The sequence below is a fragment of the Primulina eburnea genome, chromosome 1 (assembly GCF_022965805.1).
Source record: "Primulina eburnea isolate SZY01 chromosome 1, ASM2296580v1, whole genome shotgun sequence".
NCBI lineage: Eukaryota > Viridiplantae > Streptophyta > Magnoliopsida > Lamiales > Gesneriaceae > Primulina > Primulina eburnea.
Genome location: NC_133101.1, coordinates 2,970,316 through 2,993,530, shown reverse-complemented (window position 1 = coordinate 2,993,530; position 23,215 = coordinate 2,970,316). Strand labels below are relative to the sequence as shown.

At 35.7% G+C, this 23,215-nt stretch overlaps 3 protein-coding genes across 4 annotated transcripts; 1 reads left to right on the top strand and 2 right to left on the bottom strand.

The window, feature by feature from the left end:
* The first annotated feature begins 227 nt into the window (after positions 1 to 227).
* On the top strand, positions 228 to 7,646 carry LOC140814891 (14-3-3 protein 1). Of its 2 annotated transcripts, XM_073174082.1 has the most exons (5): positions 228 to 823; positions 1,336 to 1,458; positions 2,313 to 2,429; positions 6,893 to 6,943; positions 7,368 to 7,646. In XM_073174082.1, exons 1-4 carry the CDS (start codon positions 347 to 349, stop codon positions 6,911 to 6,913), a joined length of 738 nt encoding a protein of 245 aa, XP_073030183.1. In that variant the 5' UTR covers positions 228 to 346; the 3' UTR covers positions 6,914 to 6,943; positions 7,368 to 7,646. The 2 variants fall into 2 exon arrangements, with proteins under 2 accessions (XP_073030183.1, XP_073030120.1); XM_073174019.1 differs by lacking the exon at positions 7,368 to 7,646 and having other exon boundaries at positions 229 to 823; positions 6,893 to 7,246.
* Positions 7,647 to 8,355: 709 nt separating this feature from the next.
* Positions 8,356 to 15,897, bottom strand: LOC140814798 (ATP-dependent 6-phosphofructokinase 5, chloroplastic). The gene is made up of 13 exons (XM_073173925.1): positions 15,398 to 15,897; positions 14,843 to 14,933; positions 13,124 to 13,197; positions 12,535 to 12,646; positions 12,184 to 12,279; positions 11,386 to 11,487; positions 11,211 to 11,285; positions 10,795 to 10,935; positions 10,530 to 10,646; positions 10,345 to 10,449; positions 9,794 to 9,874; positions 9,339 to 9,467; positions 8,356 to 8,717 (listed from the first exon to the last, which is right to left on the bottom strand). The coding sequence occupies exons 1-13, from the start codon at positions 15,709 to 15,711 to the stop codon at positions 8,550 to 8,552; spliced, it is 1,605 nt and encodes a 534-aa protein (XP_073030026.1). The 5' UTR covers positions 15,712 to 15,897; the 3' UTR covers positions 8,356 to 8,549.
* Positions 15,898 to 19,909: 4,012 nt separating this feature from the next.
* LOC140814715 (probable L-type lectin-domain containing receptor kinase S.5) lies at positions 19,910 to 23,215 on the bottom strand. The gene is made up of 2 exons (XM_073173826.1): positions 21,802 to 23,215; positions 19,910 to 20,940 (listed from the first exon to the last, which is right to left on the bottom strand). Exons 1-2 carry the CDS (start codon positions 23,036 to 23,038, stop codon positions 20,342 to 20,344), a joined length of 1,836 nt encoding a protein of 611 aa, XP_073029927.1. The 5' UTR covers positions 23,039 to 23,215; the 3' UTR covers positions 19,910 to 20,341.

The following is a 23,215-nucleotide window of genomic DNA, read 5'->3' as shown; positions in this document are numbered from 1 at the left end:
AATTAATACATACGTAACAATAAATGGAATTTGGGTCATCGACTGATGTACAATACATTGTTTGTAGTGATTAAAAGTTCAATTAGATTTAAAACTTGAGATATCAAATTGAACTCGAATTTTATCTAAACTCAAGACATTGATATCAGATAATCTACGTATTATTAGTACAACCCCTTGTTTGTGGTGGTTAGTATACTATCCATTATAAAAGAGAGTGACCAAAATAGGTGACAAGGCAACTCACTCCCTTCACACGTTCATTCCATTCCCTTCCCACCTCTTATAAAAATTCCTATTTCAATTCAAACCCCTAACCCTCGTAAAAATCTCAACGACTTCTCCGATGGCTTTGAGTCGCGAGCAGTATCTCTACATGGCTAAGCTAGCCGAGCAAGCCGAGCGTTACGAAGAGATGGTTAAGTTCATGGACAGCCTTGTTGTCAGCTCCTCTGGCGCCGAGCTGTCTGTGGAGGAGCGCAACCTTCTCTCCGTCGCGTACAAGAACGTTATCGGCTCCCTACGTGCAGCGTGGCGCATAGTCTCCTCTATCGAGCAAAAGGAAGAGGGGCGTAAGAACGACGAACACGTAATTCTCGTCAAGGAGTATAGATCTAAGATCGAGAACGAGCTGTCACAAGTTTGCGCCGGAATTCTCAAGATCCTTAGTGATATTTTGATCCCTTCGGCTGCTTCTAGCGAATCGAAGGTATTTTATCTGAAAATGAAGGGAGATTATCATCGGTACTTGGCCGAGTTTAAAGTTGGGAATGAGCGCAAAGAGGCTGCTGAGGATACTATGTTGGCTTACAAAGCTGCCCAGGTTTGCACTTTGATGTCTTTTAAAACAAATGTCCGGATATGTACTTATGCAAGTAGTTTGGATTCCCTTCTTTAATGAAGCTTATAACATGCGCAACAAAGAAATAAAAAATCAGCCTTTCTTACAGCAGAGGTAAACCAGGTTAAATTTTTTTTAAAAAAAAACATGCCGCACTTGTAGACTAAGTAGGTATGGGTATAAGATCACTTGATGTGAAATCCCATGAATATTTGAGGGTTCAATTGCATGGTCTTTTACCAAGATCATCCCTTCTGGTACAGGGACTGAATCCATGATTATTCAATATTGACTGCAGGTTTATAATTTAATTTTCTGGCTAGAAATCTGTGCTATATAGATGCTGTGTATATCAATGCCAAGCTGTTGTTATTTTTCAGTAAAAAGTTAGAAAGTTGAATAGAAAGCTGGATGCATCAATCTTATTTATTTGTTTTGCTATTATTTGAATTTTTTGATTGAACTTTTTTTTTTATGTTTCACATTGTTCACAGGACATTGCACTTGCTGATCTTCCTCCAACTCATCCAATACGATTGGGCTTGGCTCTGAATTTCTCGGTTTTTTACTATGAAATTCTGAATTCATCAGAGAAAGCTTGCAGCATGGCCAAACAGGTTAGTTGAGTATACTGCAAAAGATTACTTACTTTCTTTGTCCCTTGCACTTGAAGAATTTATTGTCTCCTTTCTATCTTCAAATTTTTTCCATTTATTGGGTCAAAGGTACGAAGTGTTCATGTTGTGTTCTGAAAGGTTTCAGGTTGTTATCTGTCTACTTTTCAGAAACATGCATCTAAGATTGGTGTATTGGTGATAAATTACAATTTGTTTCTTTTTGGAACAAACTCAATTTCTCAAGTATTCATACTATGTATAATACTCTCCTAGAAATTATTTTTTATTGGTCTGTGTGAATCAGTGAACTTTGCCATACATCAAAATTCCTTTTTTTCTTGCAATGCCTTATCGAATTTTTATTGTTACTCCAAAGGTTTGACCAAGTAAGTAGTTTTGAGATTCTCAGTAAAAAGGTTAACTCTGTCTGATAGAGTTGATTGGTCATAGCTTTCAATTTATATTGGAAGGTACCAGGAGCATTACCACTGTGAACCTTGTTAATTCCGATGTTTCTATGTTGGATCAATTTCAAAATCTTGTGCCTTTTATGTCACTTTCTTCCATATATTGGTGTAGACTGGAGACTACACCATATATATTGGTATCGAGAGAGTTTTAGAATAAGGACCATTAGTTTCAGTCTCATGAAGAATTATCTTGTCAATTTTCTGAAATAGCTTCTACTGCCTTTCATAATTATTATGCAAGTTTATCAACTTCTAAAATAAACACTTCTGAGATATTTTTAGGTAAAGTTCATTGGGATTTTTTTGAAAATATTTTCATGTCATTTGACCTTTCCTTTTTCATTTGATATCTGCAAACTTGATTTTTTCCCTCTTGTCCTGCAGGCTTTTGAGGAAGCCATTGCAGAGTTGGATACATTGGGTGAAGAGTCATACAAGGATAGCACTCTTATCATGCAACTTCTCAGGGACAATCTCACTCTTTGGACCTCAGATATGCAGGTTAGAACAATAGTTATTTCCAGGCATTCATTTAATACACTTTAATCCTCATATGTTTTTTAATCTGCTCATTTTAATTTTTTTATAATCTTGTTTCAAAGTTCTTTTTAAATTTAGTATGCCTGAGCTTTGATAGTATAATCGATATTTTTATTCGGACGTAGTTATTCTTTAGTGCCATTAATTTGGTTGGATCGTAATTGCCGGGTTTATAAACTTAGAATATCTCAAAATTTTCCAATTTAAAGTTGTTCTCTCTGCAACCATGTTTTCCTTAAGAATCCTTCTTAAATTTTTTGTTATAATATTTTCTCTTGGAATTGCACAACGGTCATATTATGTAATTTTTATGTGCTTATGATATGGATCGTGTCATGGGTTGATGGACAGTGGAATCCTCTATTCTCCCTTCTGATTGGATATGCAACCCTTGTGACCTATGATTGGATAATAGTCGTGGCCCGTTTAACAAGAGAACCCCTAATCTTGCAAAGATTAAATTTTTTTATTGAAATGATGAAATCTCAAATGAGTCCTTACTCCATCAATTTCATACATATAAATGGAAACCCAAGCAAAATAAACTGATATAAATCCTACCGAAATTAAAGATACTATGGAAATCTCAAGATTTGGAAAGTATCAATTAATTATTGCGAAGGAAATAAATAAATCTTTCTTACTCCTCAATCTTTAGCCTTGAATTTTCCATGGTGAACACCGGTAGACTATAGATGAAATAAATAAAAAAATGGATTTTTGTGTTAGATTATTGTTCTACCTTGTTACGTCATTTTTATGTTTTTTTTTTCTCCTTTCCTCCTCTTGCCCAAGGCCCATTTCCTCAATGTGGCTTAGGCATTGCAGCCACCCACTTGAGATGCAAGTTTGTCCTCAAACTCGCCGCCTTGTTGTGTATCTATAAGTCTAGGTCTTCCGACTCCTTTGGTCCATTATGTTCTTGTCAACTCCTTCCAATCAAAATAATTTCTTGCATTGATGACCACAAACACACATTGTAATTAAAACAAATCTCATGCGACAGCTGCTCTTCCATCATGGCCCAATTCAACTTTTACAGGTGTTATAGCGTCCTTACCAGAGCCGCTACTAAACAGATTAATAAGCATGCAAATTTTAAAATTGATAACAATTAAACAGCGAAACCAAATAACTTAATCATTTACAACACAAACGAAAATAGAACAATAATCTCAGTCTAAAACGATAATACAATCATATCGAAAACATAATCATGTACGAGAATATGAAAAACCAAATAAAACCTCCACTGGATCACCACCGAAAACCCAACTGCTATAGCCACTGCTCTGGCAGTCCGAACCGACCAACCTAAGACCTGTCCCGTGGAGTAGGGTGTCCAAGATGAAAGCAAGGATGTGAGCGACAATCGTCCAATACAAGATGAAAGCAAGGATGTGAGCGACAATCGTCCAATACGATAATGTACGGTTATACAAACTGATATGATGCATGTGAAATGCAATATGCTCGGATATCAAAGATCAAGTCAAGAATATCATGCTCAGTCTACATGCGCCTGAGTGTGTAGTCAATGAAGTACGTGATGTACTACTGACTGAGATATCCAAGCATGGTATACACACTTATATGCTGTATATTTTTCTTTCTCCAGTGTACATTGGTTTCGGGAAGAGGTTCTCGCCAATTGATGTCAATGGGTCCATTTGTCCTATGTATTTCGATAAATCCATTTTTGAGTATTTGAGGAACATATTTGAGGCCTTCACCTTCCTTAGTGTTACAGCTGTCTCCGTACGAATTTATTTTCTGCATGTGATATGGATATGTCATGGGTCGTTCAACAGTGAAATCCTCAAATTCCGTGGAAATTCCCTTATTTGATTTACGGACCTGAGGACTTATGATTGAATAATGGTAGAGGCTTCGTTTAAGAAGATAACCTCTCTATCTTGCAAAGAGTAAATTGATTATTGAAATCTTGTATGAATCCTTATTGCATCAAGTTCATGCACATAAATGGAAAACCCGAGCAAAATAAACTGAAAGAAATCATACCAAAAATTAAAAGATACAATCGAAATGTCAAGATTTCGAAATTATCAATTATTAATATTTATTAAGGAAATAACTAAATCTTTTTGCTCAATCTTCAGTCTTGAACTTTTCACGTGTAAAAAGTTGATCGACTGATAGAGAACCGACATCAACATGCGTGAACCCATTATCAGACTTGTGATATGAACCCAGACAACTCCAGCGAAAACCCAATATCGAAATTGGAATAAAACTCCAAGAACTGAAGAGATAGCTTTAACTGCATGTTTGACTTGTTACTTATAATCGAGGTAGGAACCAAAACAACAAGAAGAAACGATGCCACAAAATTTAAAATCACAAAGAACTTGTCTTTGAGAACCTAATAATGCATCCTTATTCACTTTTTCTTGCACAATGTGTTCATCCTCGGATTTTTCCTGACTTTCAAGCTACTATCCTCTCATACTCTTTCTTTTAACTCTCGTTCTTCTTCACATCTTTTTTTCATCCTCAAAACATCTTCATAAACTTCACTAGGACTCGAAAGTAATAAGAGCTACTCACATACTGTTGATCAAGATTTTTTTTCAATCTACTCAACAAAAATTAAAAAAGATAAACGAAACTCGCCTTAGAACCAAAGCTTTATCAACTGATAGAGAACCGATACCAACGTGCATGAACCCAATATCAAACTAGTGCTAGGAACCTCAACAATTCCGGTGAAAACCGAATATCGAAATTGGAACAGAAGTCCAAAACTTGAAGGTAGCTTCAATTGCATGTTTTCACGAGTTACCTATAAACAAGGTAGAAACCAAAATACAAGAAGAAACGACACCACGAAACTTGAACCCACAAAGAACTTGTCTTTGAGAACCTAAGAAAGATAAGGGGACGACTGCCACAAGAACGAATCTTGATAAGTTCAATTTGAGCCTTCACGTGGAAGAGAGAGAAGAAGCACTGAGCTCACAATTTGTTTGACAATCAATTTCTTCTAGATTCCTTGTGATTCTCGTCTATATGACATTTATATAAGAAACCTACATAAAATAGCTATATAGGCTTTAAATATGGAATTCTGGGCACATATCAAATACTAATAAAATAAGTCCTAAAATTAAAATAAATAACAAAATGGAGTCCCTTAAAATCACAAAATAGGCCTTCAACTAAATTACACTATTAAAAAAGCTCGATTATTAAATAACTTGGACTTCCAAGCATCATAATTTAATTTCTTGAATTTCTTCAAATTGTCAATCTCTCGATCTCAGCATCTTCAATTTCTAAGAATCAAGGCACTTGAATGCCTCACTATTAATTTGGTTGTTGGTCATAGTGAGGATCACGTCATTGACTTTGGGCCATCAGTTCTTGCTCGCAGCTTACTTCCTCTATGCGGCACTTGAATACCTAGATTTATCGCTATGTTTCCTGATTTCATTTGGAAAGTTATCGTGTAAAGAGTAGAGGCTACAGGGGAAATGCAAGGTTTATTCACCTGGGGTTGCTGCATTACTCTTCAATAATGTAAAATAATTGTTGCTTTTTATAAATTAGCTGATGTGATATGAAGGTTTTGATTTCAATTAAGTAAAACACTCTTTTGATACATTCATATTATTTAAAAGCCTACAAGATGGCACCTTAGCTCAAGGAGAAGCAAGGCTTTCACCCCACCTTTAATTTGTATGGAGATATCATTGCTTACAATTTCTCGTAGCATACCTGTTTATTCCTTGACCCCCTCGCTTCTTCTTAGTTATATGCTACCTCATTAATTCTTCACCACAAGTTGCCATGTGCTTTACTACATCAGATTGTCAATCAACTCAATCAATACGAGTATATACTATTTTAATGTAAATGTGTTTGAAGTTGCTTTTTTATGATAATGAAGAACTTAACTTATTTGGTCCATGCTTGGAAACCAATGACTCTATGCCATCAGACAGTAGCAAATTTATATTTCTACATTTTACTGTTCAATTCTCTATTATTTTAGTTCAGTAAAATAAAAAGAAAAAGGAAGGCATCTTTATCCTTTGATAAATAAAAAGAAGGAAAACATCTTTGATAAATTTGGAAGCTCTAGCTAAGAGAGTTTGTTCCGTAGTATGAAATTATACTTACCTCGTGGAATTTGACATGAAATAATCCAGCATTTTCCTATATTTGATGTATGATTTACTGGCTTCACACTGTCAAATTAAGACAATGTTTTATACACCTTTTGGCTTCTGGTTGTTCTTGATTATTGATTCATGAAAAGAATCAAGCTAGATTTTTCAAATATGTCCATGAGTCTGTATTTCTTACAATCTTACTTCAAATGTAATTTAAAAAACGGTTTGTTTAATAGAAAAAAAATTAAATTCCAGTTAATTAAAATTCGGCATTCGATGACCATGCAGGACCAAATAGACGAGGCTTGAACCAACGGCTTTATGTGTTGTCTCAAGGAGGTGGGTTTGAATGTCATTATCTCTCTGTAATTTGCATATACTCGACTGGTGGTGAATTTGTGTACTTGGTATTGTGTTGTGGTATCTGTTTTATTAAAACTGTATTGGAGTGCATAACTATCCAAAGTCAATTTCTCACTATTTCGAAGAAAGTAGGACAGTCAGATGAAAGGTATGTAGTTTCCTTCATTATCGGTCAACTTCATCTCTTTATGCCCGGAAGTTTGTTTGTGGAGAAATGTGACGCTTAAAATAGTGTTTATTAGCTTCGTTTTCTATATAACTATGATTATGATTGTCTTATTGAATTTGTTCGAGGATTTGAAAAATTGCATGATTTTGATGGTTTGAGTTTTGCTTCTTCTTGATCTTAACTCTTTTTGAGAAATAGAAAAAAATTTCTTGTATGAACTCGGATTTACAGGTGCAAATGGTGAGAGAAGAGCGAATAAATTACAATCTGCACCTTTGAATTACTACTCTAAAAGGTTGATGAAGATTGACTTGGGGTGCAGTCTGGTCATATTTTATATAGTACTTGGGTAGGAAATGTAATTTACTCGTGGCGAAGTCGGTGAGGTTTCGACTTTTTTCCCTTGTAATTCCTTCATTTGGCTTGTGGCAAAACTCTCTCTTTCATAAATTCAATCATGGATGATGTTTTAAAATTAGTTTTACTTATTTACGGTGTCGAGGTTATGGATTTCTAGGGCTTCATAAATATATTATATCACAAAATAATTAATTTTTTGGTAGCAAATTTTACTTGTACATATTCAATGGAAAAAGCATCCCCAGAAAAAAAATTAGAAGAGCACAAAATTCTTTATGAAAAATCAGTAGTTTTTTAAAATCTGATGTTTTTGAACTGTAATGGAGTTCAAAGTTGTGTATACAAATGTGTTGGTTGAGATTATTTTTTTCGTTGGTTCCCACTCATTTGGCGTTTAATAAATAAATACTATCTGTGTTTAATACATAAATATTGTATGTTTTTATGTTATATTTTTACTTTTAAAGTGTTTATTTGCTTCGTGATATTGTATGAAATAATATAAATTTTTAGTTATAATTAAAAATCTAAGGAAATTGATTCTTTTCCTTGACCTATTGATCGGATCCTATGAAATATGTTTATATGAACGAATATATATGAATTGTTTATGTTCCTTGATCGTAGTTTAATGGTTTGTCTCATCTCGATATGAATTTTTCGTTATATATGTATGTTAATATTTCATGTGTCTTGATCGACTTTATTGTTGAAATAAAATAATATCAAACTTGGATGCTAGAGAAATACCATCAATTAAAATTTTCAAATAACAATAACAAATTTAGAGTTGATTTTTTCTCTGAAGAATAATAAACAGTAGGCAACAAACCCAGTCAGTGGGGCAGAGTTTCCTATAACTTCCTCTCCTTTAAAAAGTCATAGAAATGCATTTCTAAGTTTTATTAAACGCATGCTAGTGTAGAAATGGCATTGTGAATGCTGTACACTTGGAAAAAATGGGATGCAGTCTGGAAAACTGGCTATCGGCAACTCTAGTCTACAACACGAAACTCATGTCTCTCGGGTTTAATTACCTTCGCCGCGTTTAGATTAGATGAAGTCTGGTTGGCCAGTGGATGTCAAACAACGATGCCACATCCTACTGTTGGGGTCGACTACTCTGGGCTGCACGATTACTTCAGGAATAGGAAAGTAGACATAATGAGTGTTGCATATTCCGACGGTGATGCCGCTGTACCCCGCAAATGCACCATGAACCTGTAACAGGAGTTTTGTACATTGAGTAAAATGGTTTCCAGGATCATCCGGTTAAACACAAGAGACGACTTTTTCGACAAAATTTCGATGAGGAAAAAGTATCCATTATTGTGTATCATGGTCCAACAAATGATTCATGGCGGATTTTACTACAATCAATTCCGATTATTGATATCATAAAAATAGGGAGATGAGAGATGCAATTATTTTTAATGAGCAAATCATATTTTGAATAAATAGTTATTCAAAATTATTTACTACTACTATCATCATCATTACAATTTACTGTTATTATAATATAGCTGCTATTAAATAGTAAGTATTATTAATATTTTATTTAGTATTATCATCCTTATACTTTTATTATTTTTATTTATTATTAGCACATATTTATCATTAAATAATAATTATCAATTTTACGATAATTTTATTATTATTTTTATAAATATTAATGTATTACTAATATTCTATCCAGTGTTTTTAAAATCGTACCGGACATGCCTAGCTCGACAAGAAACCGATCATGGTCCGGTCTGAACAAATCTAATAACCGTTTTTACAGTCAAACTGGTGAAGAACTAGTGAACTGTTTGAAAGAGTAACAGGCATAAGTAGTCTTACAGCATTTTGACCAAGAACAGTGCAGAGGATTCCATCTGATGCATTTGCACGGCATGCACGGATCATGTAGGTGGGATCAATGAACTTCACATCCGCTGGATTTCCAATCCCTTTAAAGAACTTCTTCACCTTTAATATACAACAAAAGATGTAATGCTGATGAGATGGACCCAATATCAAGTATTCAATTGCCTCTAGAGGACTTTAAGATAAAAGCATGGACCATCATCAGAGCAGGTGCCAATAATCTTTTTTCAGGCACTTCTTTTGTTTGGGTTATATTATTAAGCAATGATATTGAATGGTAAGCTCAACTATTGGACAGCTTTCAACAATCAAAAAGCAAATGAAAGGGACAGACAGGTAGAAAATGTGTTTACTTCGTCCAAAATAATTAATAGCTTACAAATTACATAAACCTATAAGTTGACAACAAGAGCCAGGTAGTGACAAACCTCTTGTTGTATAAGGACACCAATATCTCCCAGTACGATGTTTCCGGATGCATCTGTAGCATTTGTTTTTTCAAGAAGGTCCTGTGTGAGAAAAATAAAATATGATGTTTCCGATAAAAAGGAGAAGATATTTCTTGAGTTGAGGATCAAGAGTTGTCAAATGCCAAAAAAATAATTTGAAAAGAAAATTATATATATTCTTCCTGTAAACCATAACGTGAGAGATATTAAACTAGAAGAAACTGTATAATTTTTCTAAGTTTAGCTTGTCCTCCAATGGATGATTGTGAAAAGGAGGATGATTTGCATAAACGAGAACATGGAAAGAGAAAGCAAGAAAGAAAGATTATGTACAGAGAACATTGGCAACTATCGTGGATATCTAAAATGCTAGAAGATTCCAAATGTTATTTAATTTAGACGGACAATAATATCATGCTGCAAGAGATGGCAGAGAGTGAATTTTCACATGCATTCACCTACTCAAGGAAATTACACTATAAGTTACTGCCATTTTGGAGACCTAGAAAGTAAACTATGATCATACTAACCTGCCCAGCTCCTTCTGCAACACAAACAACGGCAGATCCCTTCGTCTCAAGAAGGTACTCTAAATGGTGTAAGATACCATGAGGTCCATGAAGATTAAATGGCACCTGATGCAGATACAAAATCCCATTAATAGGCCAACCAAAAATAGTAGGCAATTTCTAAGTGTTGACTGAAAGATTAATACCTCTGGAATCAAGCATACATCAATTTGTCCACTAGCAAGAGAAGCTTGCATAGCAATAAATCCACTGTTACGACCCATCAATTTCACAATCCCAATACCACGATAAGCACTGTGTGCCTGTCAAATGAGCCAGAATCATCTCAACTGAGGATGTAAATAGAAGGGTTTCGGAGAACAAACTTCAAAGGCCGAAACTCGGAGAACGAATAATCAAATCATGATAAAAAAACAAACTTATAAGAATAAAGAAAGTGGCCATTTTTACCTCAATATATGCCGAATTGATAGCTCTTTGTGCTTCTTCAACAGCTGTATCAAAACCAAATGTTTTATCCATAAGCAGAATATCATTGTCTATGGTTTTCGGAACACCAACAACAGCCACCTTTAATTGTCTTTGGCGGCACTGGACATCAAACACCAACAATAAAAATAAATTTTTTAGATAAACTAAAGAAGGTATTACAAAACTAAGAACACAAGGACACATTTTTTCCTGACAAAATTGAAAAACATAGAATACATCATACTATCATCAGCCCGCAATAAAAAGGTCACAACATTGTCCAGTTTTAGTTTTAACCTTCAATGTCCATGCACACAGGCCAAATTGAACTTGCTATCTTTGAAATAAAGAGATCTGAGAGCAAAATTAAATTGTATAAGTAAGGTCTTATAAACCTCTTCATGTATGGCATTGGCGCCAGCATGGGTACCATTTCCACCTAGCACAAAAAGCATATTGATTCCTCTTTCCTGCCATCAAATAATTAGATTTGTATCAAAACAACCTCAGCATACAGGAGAGTTTTTAGTGCAACAACCAGAGAAATGAGGGATCAGCATTAATATTTACCTTCAAACTGTCCACAATTTCACTAACTTTAGGTCCTCCACGAGATACTCCTAGCAAGCTCCCTCCAGAGAGGTGGACATTCTGAACCACTTTCCGTGACAACTGTTATGACACACCAAAGCACACTCAAGTTTTAGCTGACACCAAAGGACAAGGCATATGCTTCCGTTAAATGAACTAATTATCCTAGTTAAGCTTTTAAATTATATTTAGGATCTCACAAAATGATTGTGTAACCAACAAAAAATGGAGAATTTGTTTGCTCGGTTATTATTGGGTTAGAGCAGTATATTTTTGTCTATTTGCACCATTCAGTGAATCACTTGGACTAGTTCACTCTTTATTACTGATTATTCTGAATATTCATTTATTTCTTTTTTTATTGTTTAACCAAGAAAACTAAAACATTAATTAGTGAATGGAGTACACTAAAATGTGAACTAGCAAAGAAGAAGAAATAAATCTTAGAAAATTATCATTCATTACCAAGGAACTAGCATAACTAAGTTCTTCAGTCCTTGTGAGACGAATTACTGCTTGAGCAACAAATTTGCCATGTTTTCGTGTATGTATACAATTTATATGCATTTGATATTTTGAAAAGATTATTCATCCAAAATCCAAATGATAATAGTCTCTAGCTCAATTCTGTGCTTCTAGGGCTTTTGATACAATTCTTGTTGGATTGGGTGATGTATCATGTAGAAGAAATAGCTTTTGCATGAAGTGTTCAATCAACCAACTTGTTGACAAAATGGATCAGTGTACTTCAAATGTTTTAAGTAGCAAAAAGCTCACCGGCATTTCAGCTAAACCTATATCAGAAAACCCGCGATACCCAAAAGGGATCCCTACGATCTTTTTCACACCATATATCTCGAGAGTGATGACTATCTGCAGCAATAACAAAGAAGAAAGAAATTAAAATACATCAATAATCCTAACTATTCTCTTTTCTCATAAAGAAATATAGGTAAATATAAGTAGGCAATCATTCTGGGTCTGACCCAATACAGATACATTTTATGTGTCCAAACCAAAACTTGATGGTACCTCGTGAAGTCCAGTGCATGATTCTAAAGCTGTTTCAGCTTAATATCATGTTATTGAAACATGTCAAAATCAAAATGTACACTCGCATGGAAATACCTGTCGTATGACATCATTGAGACCAGGACAAAGGCCCCCACATGTAACAATTGCTGCTTTTACTTCTTCGGGTTTGAAGTATATTTTTTCTCGGGGCCCAGCGCGGTGAACCCTGAAATACATATTGTATGAGCTTATTCTCCATGATCATAAAAGGGAATTTTCTATAACCTACCAAATTAAACCTACCAAATTAGAAATAATAACACCATGTGAAAACGCCATGAAAAGATCCAGCAGACAGTCTACTACAACAAATATTTTGGGCCCATGCTAGTTCAACAGGTCAAAGAAGTCAATTGGAGTTTGTGGAACATGGCACCCTCAGAGGCCTACTGCGAGGCTAGAAATGATATCATCATACTGGATAGTTTCAAATAAGTTGACAAAAGGCATTTTCACTTGTGAAAATAAAAACTTTAGAGAGAACTAATACTATTCATTGATAAACTAATACTCCAAGATTCAGAAATTTTAAATTTTCATCTCATGAGTTTCTTAACAGAGCAACATACTTAATATATCATCGCTTCTACAGACTTTTTATGTCAACAAACCTCGTAGAGTCAAAGTGAATCAGTATATTTACCATTGCTCTACCCATGTACAATCTGAGTCGATGCACTCCGCTCCTGCAGATGTAGTAGATGAATAACGAATCACCTGAAATCATCACATAAAAAAGAAATTCACAGCCAATCAGCACAAAGAAGAATAATGCTCGACGGAAAGAAAAGAAGTTTGTCTCTAGGCGCCATTTGGTTCGTGTGATATGTTACGTAAATGATATTAATAAGAATGATAATAAAATGAAGATGAGGATAAATAATAGTGTGATAGATTATATGGTTTGGTATGATTTTAACTTCATGGATCAATTTTGTTAATTATATCGTGATTACCAAAATGCCCTTAGGCCTTATCCTATATCAATTAGTAATATATTTGAAAAATAACAGAATAAATAATTAAAATTTCTTGAATTACTTTTTTTAAAGAAATTAAAAAATTATAAATATTATATTAATTATTAAATTTTTACTAATTCAATATTCAAAATACAAAGAAAATACCTACAAATATTAATTAACAAATATACAAATAAAAATTTAATAATAATAGAAATATCCATTTATTGTGATAATAATTAACATAACAATTAAAATAACAATACTAATTTGAATAATAATAAATTTTAGTAACAATTATAATATTAAATACAGTAATAAAATAATAACCAAACTAATTATAATATTAGTCATATTATATGTTAGATTTAAAGGTTGCTAAATTTGTTGAATTTCTAATCATTTTAAACTTTAGGGTATTAAAGGAACAAATAAATTAGTCAAGCCTCATCCCTCATCCCCCAAGGTATTAGTTAAACACCAAAATTAGGATAATAATCTCTACATTGCAGGTTGAACGTTCACCTATCATAATTTTAATCCTGCTTATCAAATACAAGATAATGGAGGAATTAATAGCAAGAGCCACATATGAGAAGTAGATCGAGTATTAAATGCAAAAATTTGAATATTTATTTAATAAGGCTGGAGAAACAAATGGAATCAGATTTTAAGTGTGGTCCGATGCGGAAATGTTTGTGGTGACTTTCCCAATTTCAAATCTATTTCAATTTGGTCTAACATGAGTCTTTTAGCAAGTCTCAGCGCTTTAGAGGTTTTTGAGATAATTGAACAAATGATGAAAACCAAAACAGAAGCCCCGCAATAATACCAACAAAAGAAGTATATTCCAATCATCTAACAACAGAAGGAACATGCTCATTACAGATTGATCACGTAAAGTGCGTCACTGATTTAGATTCCTCACTGTTACATATACAAATCTTGATATCGATCCACGTAGGTATCGGGAAAAAACTTGTGTGAAAATAAGACATCGTATGTAGAAGAAAAACAATCAATTGCCAAATTATAACGAAAACAATACGGATATCAAGGTACATATATATCAAACATGGTATTCAATCATGAAGCCATCGTCGAATAATCAAGAAAGGAAGCTTTGATGCTAATATATAAACTATACTATATGTACACAATTCTTGAACTCGTGTTGGGTCCTCGCAGTGCATCATCAAGCATAATCATTTCAAGATTCTATAACCTAATGCATATGAAAATCACACTGATGAAAAATGAGGGGTTCTTTTTTTAAATTCAACAAAGAGATAAGGAGATAACGGTGGTGTCCCGATCAAAGAGTCAAAAAAATAAGCCACAAAGCTGCAGCAGACCAATGCACGGAAGATACAAGACAAAACTACAGAATGAGCATTAACCTTAAGCAATACTCTGTCATTGTTGTTGATATACCCATGCCATTCCTCATCCGATGGATAACCTTTCAGAAAATCAGAACTCACAGGAGTCCTGTAATGCAATCTCGAGCTAATTATTATTTTCTAAAAAGGAAAGCACAATTGTTAAAAAATCCAATGGTCCATTGATTATTATCCCGACCAGTGCCTTAAACTGATTAATGAAACAGGCTTTAATTCTACACAAAAGATAAAGAAAGTATAAAATTTTCATAAGCAAAAGAACAACATTGAAGGAAAACTATTGGCGATTTTGAATTATAAACTCCAAACATAAAAAAGATAGAGCTTAATCCAGCATAGAAAATACTATCCCAGATCATCATCATTATGAGTTAACAAACTGATCAATTGATACAAGAACAAGTGAAAATATAGGTGGAATATCATGAACAAAAATATACAAAAAAAATCATATATTCTATAACGAGCACCTCATAGACAACAAATTAATAAGCAGAACCCCAAAAAGTTAAGGTCTTTAAGACTTGATTAATTCGAAGTCCACACACAAACCTCATCTTGAGGCAAAACGTTGAGGGATACGCAACGGCGTCGGGAAACACATCGGTGATATGCGGAATGCTGAATCTCGATTCGAAGTCCTTCTGGTACTTTGACTTCCAATCCGGGTCGGAGAAGTCAATGCTCGGGGCGGTAGATGCTTGCTTCTCAAGCTGTGATTTCACCTGAATCCTTTTTAAAATCCCATTCCGCTTCGTATTCTTGCCCGGACACAGCGACCCCAAAGGGAACAGCTCATGATCGGAGCGGGTAGTTGTCTTCGGAAGAATCAACCACGATTTAATCGCCGGCGTAAGAACGCCCATGTTGTTATCGATTCAGTCAACGAAAACAATGAGAAAAGAAGATTCAGAATCGAAAAGTGATCGAGTAAATTTACATGTGAACGTATACGCGTAAATGTACATAAGGACAAAGGGAGAGATCGGGGTGGCGGAGAAAGATAGGGAGTTGGAGTTTAGCAAGGAGACGTCGTGTATTAAAATTTAAAACTAGAATTATATTTTGATATTTAGACGAGAAATTAAGAATTCAAACATATTTCAATAAAAAGAGGTCGATGAAACTACTAAGATTGTCTATCTTATGTTTAAATAAAAATAATATTTTTTAAATGAAAGCAATTTTTTTAGAAAATTGATTTCGATCAAGATTATCTCATAAAATTAATTTCTAATATGATTTCACAGGAGTCTTAAATATTTTAAAGTATAGCCTTTGATAAATTTAAAAAGACAACATAACAGTTTTAGTCATTGATGTCTTGGAAAGGAAATCGGATCATTTTTGAACTTGGACGGAAATGGAAGAACTTAATCGGGACATATTTCAAGTTCCTCTTGGAAAACTGAGTAGAGTCCAAGTAAAAGTTAGTCAGAGTTCATCCATCAAGGTCGGGCCGGGCTCATCCCATCATGTAAAAAATCTTCATTGGGGGAAAAACACATTTATGTCATATAGATTGTCCACCCAGCGCACTCAACCTACCCGGACATTATCATTGGTACCGTCTATGAAAAATTCGATTTATAGACATATATATGATTTCCATTCAAAAATAATCCCAACCAGCTCGAACTCAAATTTTATCTATGGCTATTTATCCGGGCTCGAATTTCGGCAGCTATTTCTAGACTGGCATGGAAGGACATTTGGCTATGCACTCAGTAACATACAATTATATCGACCACTTAATTCGGTTCAACTAGGAAATCCCACTCTACTGTAAATGATTTAGATTCAGGATTTCCAAGTTAATGATTTGGTGTTTAAGAAAACTAACCTAACAAGAAATGTAGGAAAGTTAAAAATCCGAGAGATACGAGGCTTCAATACCTTATCTAAGTCTGAAAGAAATGATGCCCCAGCATCTTATTCAAGTCAGGGAGCTAGACATAACGCCCTGACACTTTATCTAAGCCCGGGAGACATGACGTCTTGACAACTTATTCAAGTCCGAGAGACATAAGGCTCCAACACTTTATCTAAGCCTGTCGGGAGATATGATGTGAGAACCTGAAATTCCAGCAGCTAGCAAATTTCAGCATAAGCTAAAAATTCCAGTAGAAGCTAATATTTCAGAAGCTGGTATTTTCCAGCAGACAAAATCCAACAGGCCGAATCCAGCAGCAGAAGAGCGAATTCCAGCAGACAGTTACTGATTCAGCTATTGAGTTGTAACTGAAGCATTTAACTCGAAATAAAGGCTGTTAATGGCAGATTATGGCCATTTATTTGGGAGACTAACAGTCAGAATCTTGCCTATAAATAACACTCTCAAATCTCTGAATTGGTGCTACACAAATCTGAAATTATCATTTGAATTTCGAGCTAAGGGAGGGTGCTTATTTTCGAGCAGTAGAAACCAGTGGCAAGAACGAGCATATTCCAGACTTCTACCGAAACCTTATTGCAAATTACGGTAAGTGGGCTTATATATAAATATCTTAGAACCCGTTTGATGATTTCTGTTTTAAAGCAAAGTATATTCTCGATTTCTGATTTTGAAGCACTGAAACTTAGTGAACTAATGGTAGGAATATATATTCTGAACATTACTGAATTCTGATTACTGATTACTGGCCTCACCCCTTAGAGGAGAGAACATATAGGGGACTGATATCAGTTTAGCAATGAAATTCACGAATGTGCTCAGTGCTTACTTGTTAAACTTCTGATTTCTGATTACTGAATACTGATTACTGATTACTGATTTATGAATACTGATTCCAGTTCTGAAAGTAAGAGTTTTTGTATATTCTTGAAATACTGTTCTGTATTAAAATGATTTTTCGAAAACTGAGAGTTATTCCCGCCCCTGCTTACTGAGTGACAATCATATCACTCATCCACCAAACCCATCTCAGATAAGAGTACTGAAGAAATGTTAGAAGAAGAGGAACAGATCCAGTTCTGGGGCTGGTGAAGAAGACTGTTGTTCTCAGTTTATGTTTATTTTATTCCGCTGCATCTGTTAAGATACTGTAATATTTGGTTTTACATTTCCGCTGTAAAACATCAGTATTCGAGTTGTAACAGACAATTGATTTATTTCGTATTATGAATAAAAGACTGGTTTACGAGATTCTGTACTTCTGAGGCTTGTTGTTTTCGAATGAATATTTGAGAGCAACGCCGGTGTCAACTAACCCCCGTCCCGAGGTGTGACATATGAGACCTCGACATATTATTCAAGTTTGGGAGATATGAGGTCCCGGTTACTTTTCAACACTTAGAAAATTTTTACAAAGTGTTGAGATTTCTTAGCTCGAATAACTAGCAAAAATTCAAGAAAAAAATTATTAGACTAGAAAATGAACATTTTCATCAATAGCTGAATAAGAAAATTTCACGTAGTGTTGGGACTACTTAGCTCGAGCAACACGGCCCCAAATGCGTACACATCATATCGTTGAGTCACATTTCCGGTGTGTAAACACTAGGGGGCAATGTACCCATCCATGCCTAAAACTCCCCCGGCCTTAACTTACGACGTCCTCTCGTTTTATATAGCCCTTGCTAAACCGAAATGGCATAGACGAGCGTTGACGTTCGACTCCACCATGATGTTGCTGCCTTCGATGTCACCATGAACCACCTTTTCTTCGTATTCATGGCGAAGACAGTGTAGCGCCAAGGCAACACCAGAAACGACGTTGTATTCCATGGGAGAGGGTCTACATTTGAAGGAGCAAATATGTGCTTCTATAGGCAGCCGTTTGGCATGTATTCTTATACATGCAGTAGCTTTCCATTCTCGTGGCACCGGCCACCCTGTGCAGAAAAAAATGTAATTTCTTATAATCTGAATCTACTCAGTTTTAATCATTTCTTATTTATCTCTATGCTATATACCATACCAAAGATCGGAGACAAAAGTTTTGGAAGGTTTGTTAAGATGTTACGGTTCTTACGGATAACACGCTGTTTATATTGAATATTGATCCCAACATGATTATCATCGACAATTCGAAATCTTGCTTAAAAGTGTCGAATTCAACCGCAACAATCTTGTTACTCGAACTCCCATCTGTCAAAGAATTCATCAAACCAAGAAACTCCCCGGAGCTATTTGCCGGAATATTCAAGTCCGATGCAATCACGAATGCCAGCTCTTCCGTCACCTGGTGTCTCGTTATTCGGCCGATAAATAATGACCAAGAACGACGAGTTGAAAGACTTAGACGCCACTACCGTTTCATCGCCATCCCAGAGCTTGAAAATCTATTTCAAGAGCACACATACAGATTGGTCAGTTAAATTAAAAATACAAGAAGCAGAATCAGGTGTCAACTGAAGTGCGTCATTGCTAATCGTGGCAGCATTTTCGACCTGGAACACGTCGTAGTACGACTCGTCGAAAGGGCCGTATCGGCCTGTGAATTGTTTGTGTTCTTTATGAGCGTGGAGAGCCAAGAGAGAATGGCCACGGCGGCAATGATTGTGGTCGGATTTGCCATTTCTTCAAGGGTTCCAGTATTATTTTTGATTTATCGTATGCTGAGAGAAAATATCCAAGTGCTTCGAACTTGGAAGTTGCCTGGAAAATCACACTTAACATTACTATTTTACGATAATCAATTTGCTAGTCAGAAAATGATTTGTTAAATTAAACTGATTATCAACATTCTAAAATGTCATTAGCAAATATGACTATTTTTTTTACATAGTCAACCTGAGAGGACCTTGTATATAAAAATTGTAGCAATTAATTTTTCCCTAAATTTGCGGATAATTCTCCTATGTTTTTTTTATGGGCCGTTTAGTTTCATAAAGTTTACATTAACAGAAGTTTCCAAATTTCTATGTATATTCAATGATTGATTTGAATACAGATGATGTTATGCACAGCATCATCGTTGGATCATGTAGATCTTACAACTCTACTCTTTAGCGATATTGTACTTTTAATAAATTTCATTGCAAAATTAAATATTGTTTGTTTTTTAATCGGGTTTCTCCGTTTCATTTAGAATTTGATGGTTCTGGTGATGAATATCGAAGTTATTGTAAATCTCACTATACTTGTATTAAAAGATACAGATACATCTTGTTTCCGACATCGCAATTCATCTCATCTACAACTTATTATGGTCAATGCAAAATCAAAATATGTAACCTTATATATGTACAAATCACAGCAAGAAACTATAAACAAAACACATACATTTGGAATTCTTAAAACTGGCTTTCCGACCAGGCTTAGAAAAAACATGGATAAAATTTACACTACTACACCAATTCTATATGGTTCTCCCTCCTGCTGCGTTCTAGTTGGCTCCGGCCAGATCGAGTCATCGACGTGGTACCAGTCGAGCTTGAATCCAAATACGCAAGTACAGCGGAAGGCCACACAAATGCTGGCCTGAAAGCAGGCACGAAAGGCACTGGAACTGTTTTTGATCTGATCATTTGAAGTATAGCCTCAGTTTTCGGTCATTCAGTAGCAGTAGGATGCGAACACGCCAGTCCTAATAGAAGCAGTCTCTCTGCTTCTTCCGCAACGTATTTGTCTCCCAACCTGGGATCCACGGCCTCGAGCAACCTCCTATCACGATGCATGAGCCAAACCCAATCCACCAAGAAATTAAAACCACCAATCTTGGCACCAGGGCGTCGGCCACACACTAGTTCGAGCAACACAGCCCCGAATGCATACACGTCAGATTGTTGAGTAGCCTTTCCGGTGTGGAAACACTCCGGGGCGATGTACCCCATCGTGCCTAAAACTCCCTCAACCTCGGCGTATGAAGTCTTCTCATTTTCTAGAGCCCTTGCCAAGCCGAAATCACCTAGACGAGCATTGAAGCTCGAGTCCAACATGATGTTGCTTGCTTTGAGGTCGCGATGAACGACCTTTTGTTCATATTCATTGTGAAGATAGTGTAGGGCGGAGGCAACACCGGAAATGGCATTGTATCGGAGGTTCCACGGGAGAGGATCTTCATTTGGAGGAGCAAAGAGGTGCTTGTCTAGGCTGCCTTTTGGCATGTATTCATATACAAGTAGTAGCTTTCCATTCTTGTGGCACCATCCTGTGCAGAAAATTATGTATGTATATGTGAGTGTGTAACAATCTCTGTAAATTAACTACGATAAATTAAAAGAAGTTACGACAGGAACTGAATGTCATATTCTTATATTTTTTAAATCTACGCACTTTCAATCATTTCTTATCCTAAATTAATTAAAGGAGTCCTTAATAACTCAGAATTGACAAGTGGAATTCTGGATCTTGGCCTATTATTATCCACCATTCCTATTATAGACACGTATGCTTTAAATCAATACCTTTTGAACTTAAAACATAAAAAAAAATTCTTGATTTCATTTTCGATAGCCACCAGCTTGTCCAGTTATAGAAAAGTCAAACTGCCAAACCAAAAGGGAGATTCTTTAAGATAAGCATTGAGCCCGACAGAAGATTACCTCCACCTAAAGTCTAAGTGGTTCGGGTTTTATAAAACTCCTAATAAACTTGGTCCAGTAGAAAAATCAAAACTTATACCCAAAATATCAATCAAACACACATCTAACATACCCGAAAGGGTTGGATAAAAGGATCAAACCACAAGGAAGTTTCTTGCTTGAGCACATGATAAATTAGACAATCAACATATGTAGAATTAATAAAAGTGTGGACCAAATTGATTTGGTCTTGGTACCAAGAAATGTTGACTAGCTCAAGGGTCAACAAACACGATTAATAAAAGTCGTTATAAATCTGCTGATAAGGTGGTAACGAATTTATCTAAATACGAGAAAGTCAATGACGTTTTGGATGGGATAAAAAAAAAGGATTAATTTTTTAAAATTATAAAAAAATTAAACTCATGAGGTATGAATCATGAAAAATATTCAACTTATTATCATGTACAACAAAAAGAATCACTTACCAAGTAGTTTGACAAGATTCTTGTGGCGCAGACGATTAATAATTGTAAGCTCAGCCAAGAAATCATCCTGCCCCTTAATACTCTCCCTGGAAAACCATTTCACTGCAATCTCCAAATTCTCCTTAACCAGAAACCCCTTGTAAACCACCCCATATCCTCCCTGTCCCAGCTTATTCTTGGCGTCGAAATTCCCCGTCGCCTTCTTCAAATCGCTGAATCCAAATTCCCTTGGTGTTCCAGGCAGGGTTTTCAAAGCCCCGACCAGATTTGGGTTCGCAAGCTGCATCCTTCGCCTGTGTATGTAGTACCCTAACCCGAAAGCTCCTATCAGCAGCAGCACAAGAACTGGAATTCCTGCTCCAAGAACAATCTTGAGCCACTGATCATCCTTTTCAGGGAAGTAATGGACCGTTAGATTCCATCTCAGAACACAGTTTAGCTGAATGTCGTCCCCCGTTGAAGCGGAGAACCCGAAATATGAATACTGTCTCACGTGATCTCTCAGGTTTAGATTATATGACAGGATCGGGGAACCAGGCTTCGGCGGAGTCGAGCCTGTTTTGCTTCCTTGTTCAGAAATATACACTTCCATGACCTTTCCAACTCCATCATAATCCACCCAAACATTGTAGAACCTGGCTCCTATCGGAGCAATAGTTATGTTATAGGGTGTTAAAGACGTATTTATCACGGATCTCACGCTGTGTAAGTTTATCCCGATGTGATTGTCGTCGATATCGAAATCTTGCTTGAAAGTGTCGATTTCAACCGCGACAATCTTGTTACTCGGATTCCCATCTGTCGACGAATTCGTCAAACCAAGAAACTCTCCGGAACTTCGTTCCGGTAGATTCAGGTCCGGTGCAATCACGAACGCCAGCCCTTCACCTGGTGTCTCGTTTTTCGGGCGGTAAATATTGATCAAGAACGAAGAGTTGAAAGAGCCGACAACTTTTACGTTGATATCGCCATCCCAGAGCTTGAAAGGCTCTTTGAAGAACACACGTCCTGATTGGTGAGTTAGATTCATTTCAGAAGAAGCTGTATCAAGTGTCACCTGAAGTGCTTCATTGCTAATAGTTGCAGGTTTTTCGACCTCGAAAATGTCGTAGTATGATTCGTTGAAAGGGCCGCCGTATTGCTTGCTGAAGATTTCGAGCTTTTTATCAGCTTCAACGACCGTGGAAATCAAAGAGAGAATGGCTATGGCTACGATGATTATGGTCGGATTCGCCATTTGATGTGAGTTTTTCGGCAGATGGGGTCGAATCAAGAGGAAATTTTTTTATATATTCATCTTCTTGCGGTGAATCATGCATATAAATAAATGGAAGAATCTCCTGTTCAATTGTTTTGTGAACTGCTTGGAAGTTGCCTAGAATTCCTTTGACTTTGTATTTGGAGTGGGTTGAAA

Excerpts from the sequence above, each read along its gene's own strand:
- LOC140814715 (XM_073173826.1), bottom strand. The coding sequence starts at position 23,038 with ATGGCGAATCCGACCATAATCATCGTAGCCATAGCCATTCTCTCTTTG. Across the intron at positions 20,941-21,801 it reads GAATCTTGTCAAACTACTTG|GATGGTGCCACAAGAATGGA; the intron begins GTAAGTGATTCT and ends TTTTCTGCACAG.
- LOC140814798 (XM_073173925.1), bottom strand. The coding sequence starts at position 15,711 with ATGGGCGTTCTTACGCCGGCGATTAAATCGTGGTTGATTCTTCCGAAG. Across the intron at positions 12,647-13,123 it reads TGTACATGGGTAGAGCAATG|GGTTCACCGCGCTGGGCCCC; the intron begins GTAAATATACTG and ends TATGTATTTCAG. Across the intron at positions 10,647-10,794 it reads TCAATTCGGCATATATTGAG|GCACACAGTGCTTATCGTGG; the intron begins GTAAAAATGGCC and ends CTCATTTGACAG.
- LOC140814891 (XM_073174082.1), top strand. The coding sequence starts at position 347 with ATGGCTTTGAGTCGCGAGCAGTATCTCTACATGGCTAAGCTAGCCGAG. Across the intron at positions 824-1,335 it reads TGGCTTACAAAGCTGCCCAG|GACATTGCACTTGCTGATCT; the intron begins GTTTGCACTTTG and ends CATTGTTCACAG. Across the intron at positions 1,459-2,312 it reads CTTGCAGCATGGCCAAACAG|GCTTTTGAGGAAGCCATTGC; the intron begins GTTAGTTGAGTA and ends CTTGTCCTGCAG.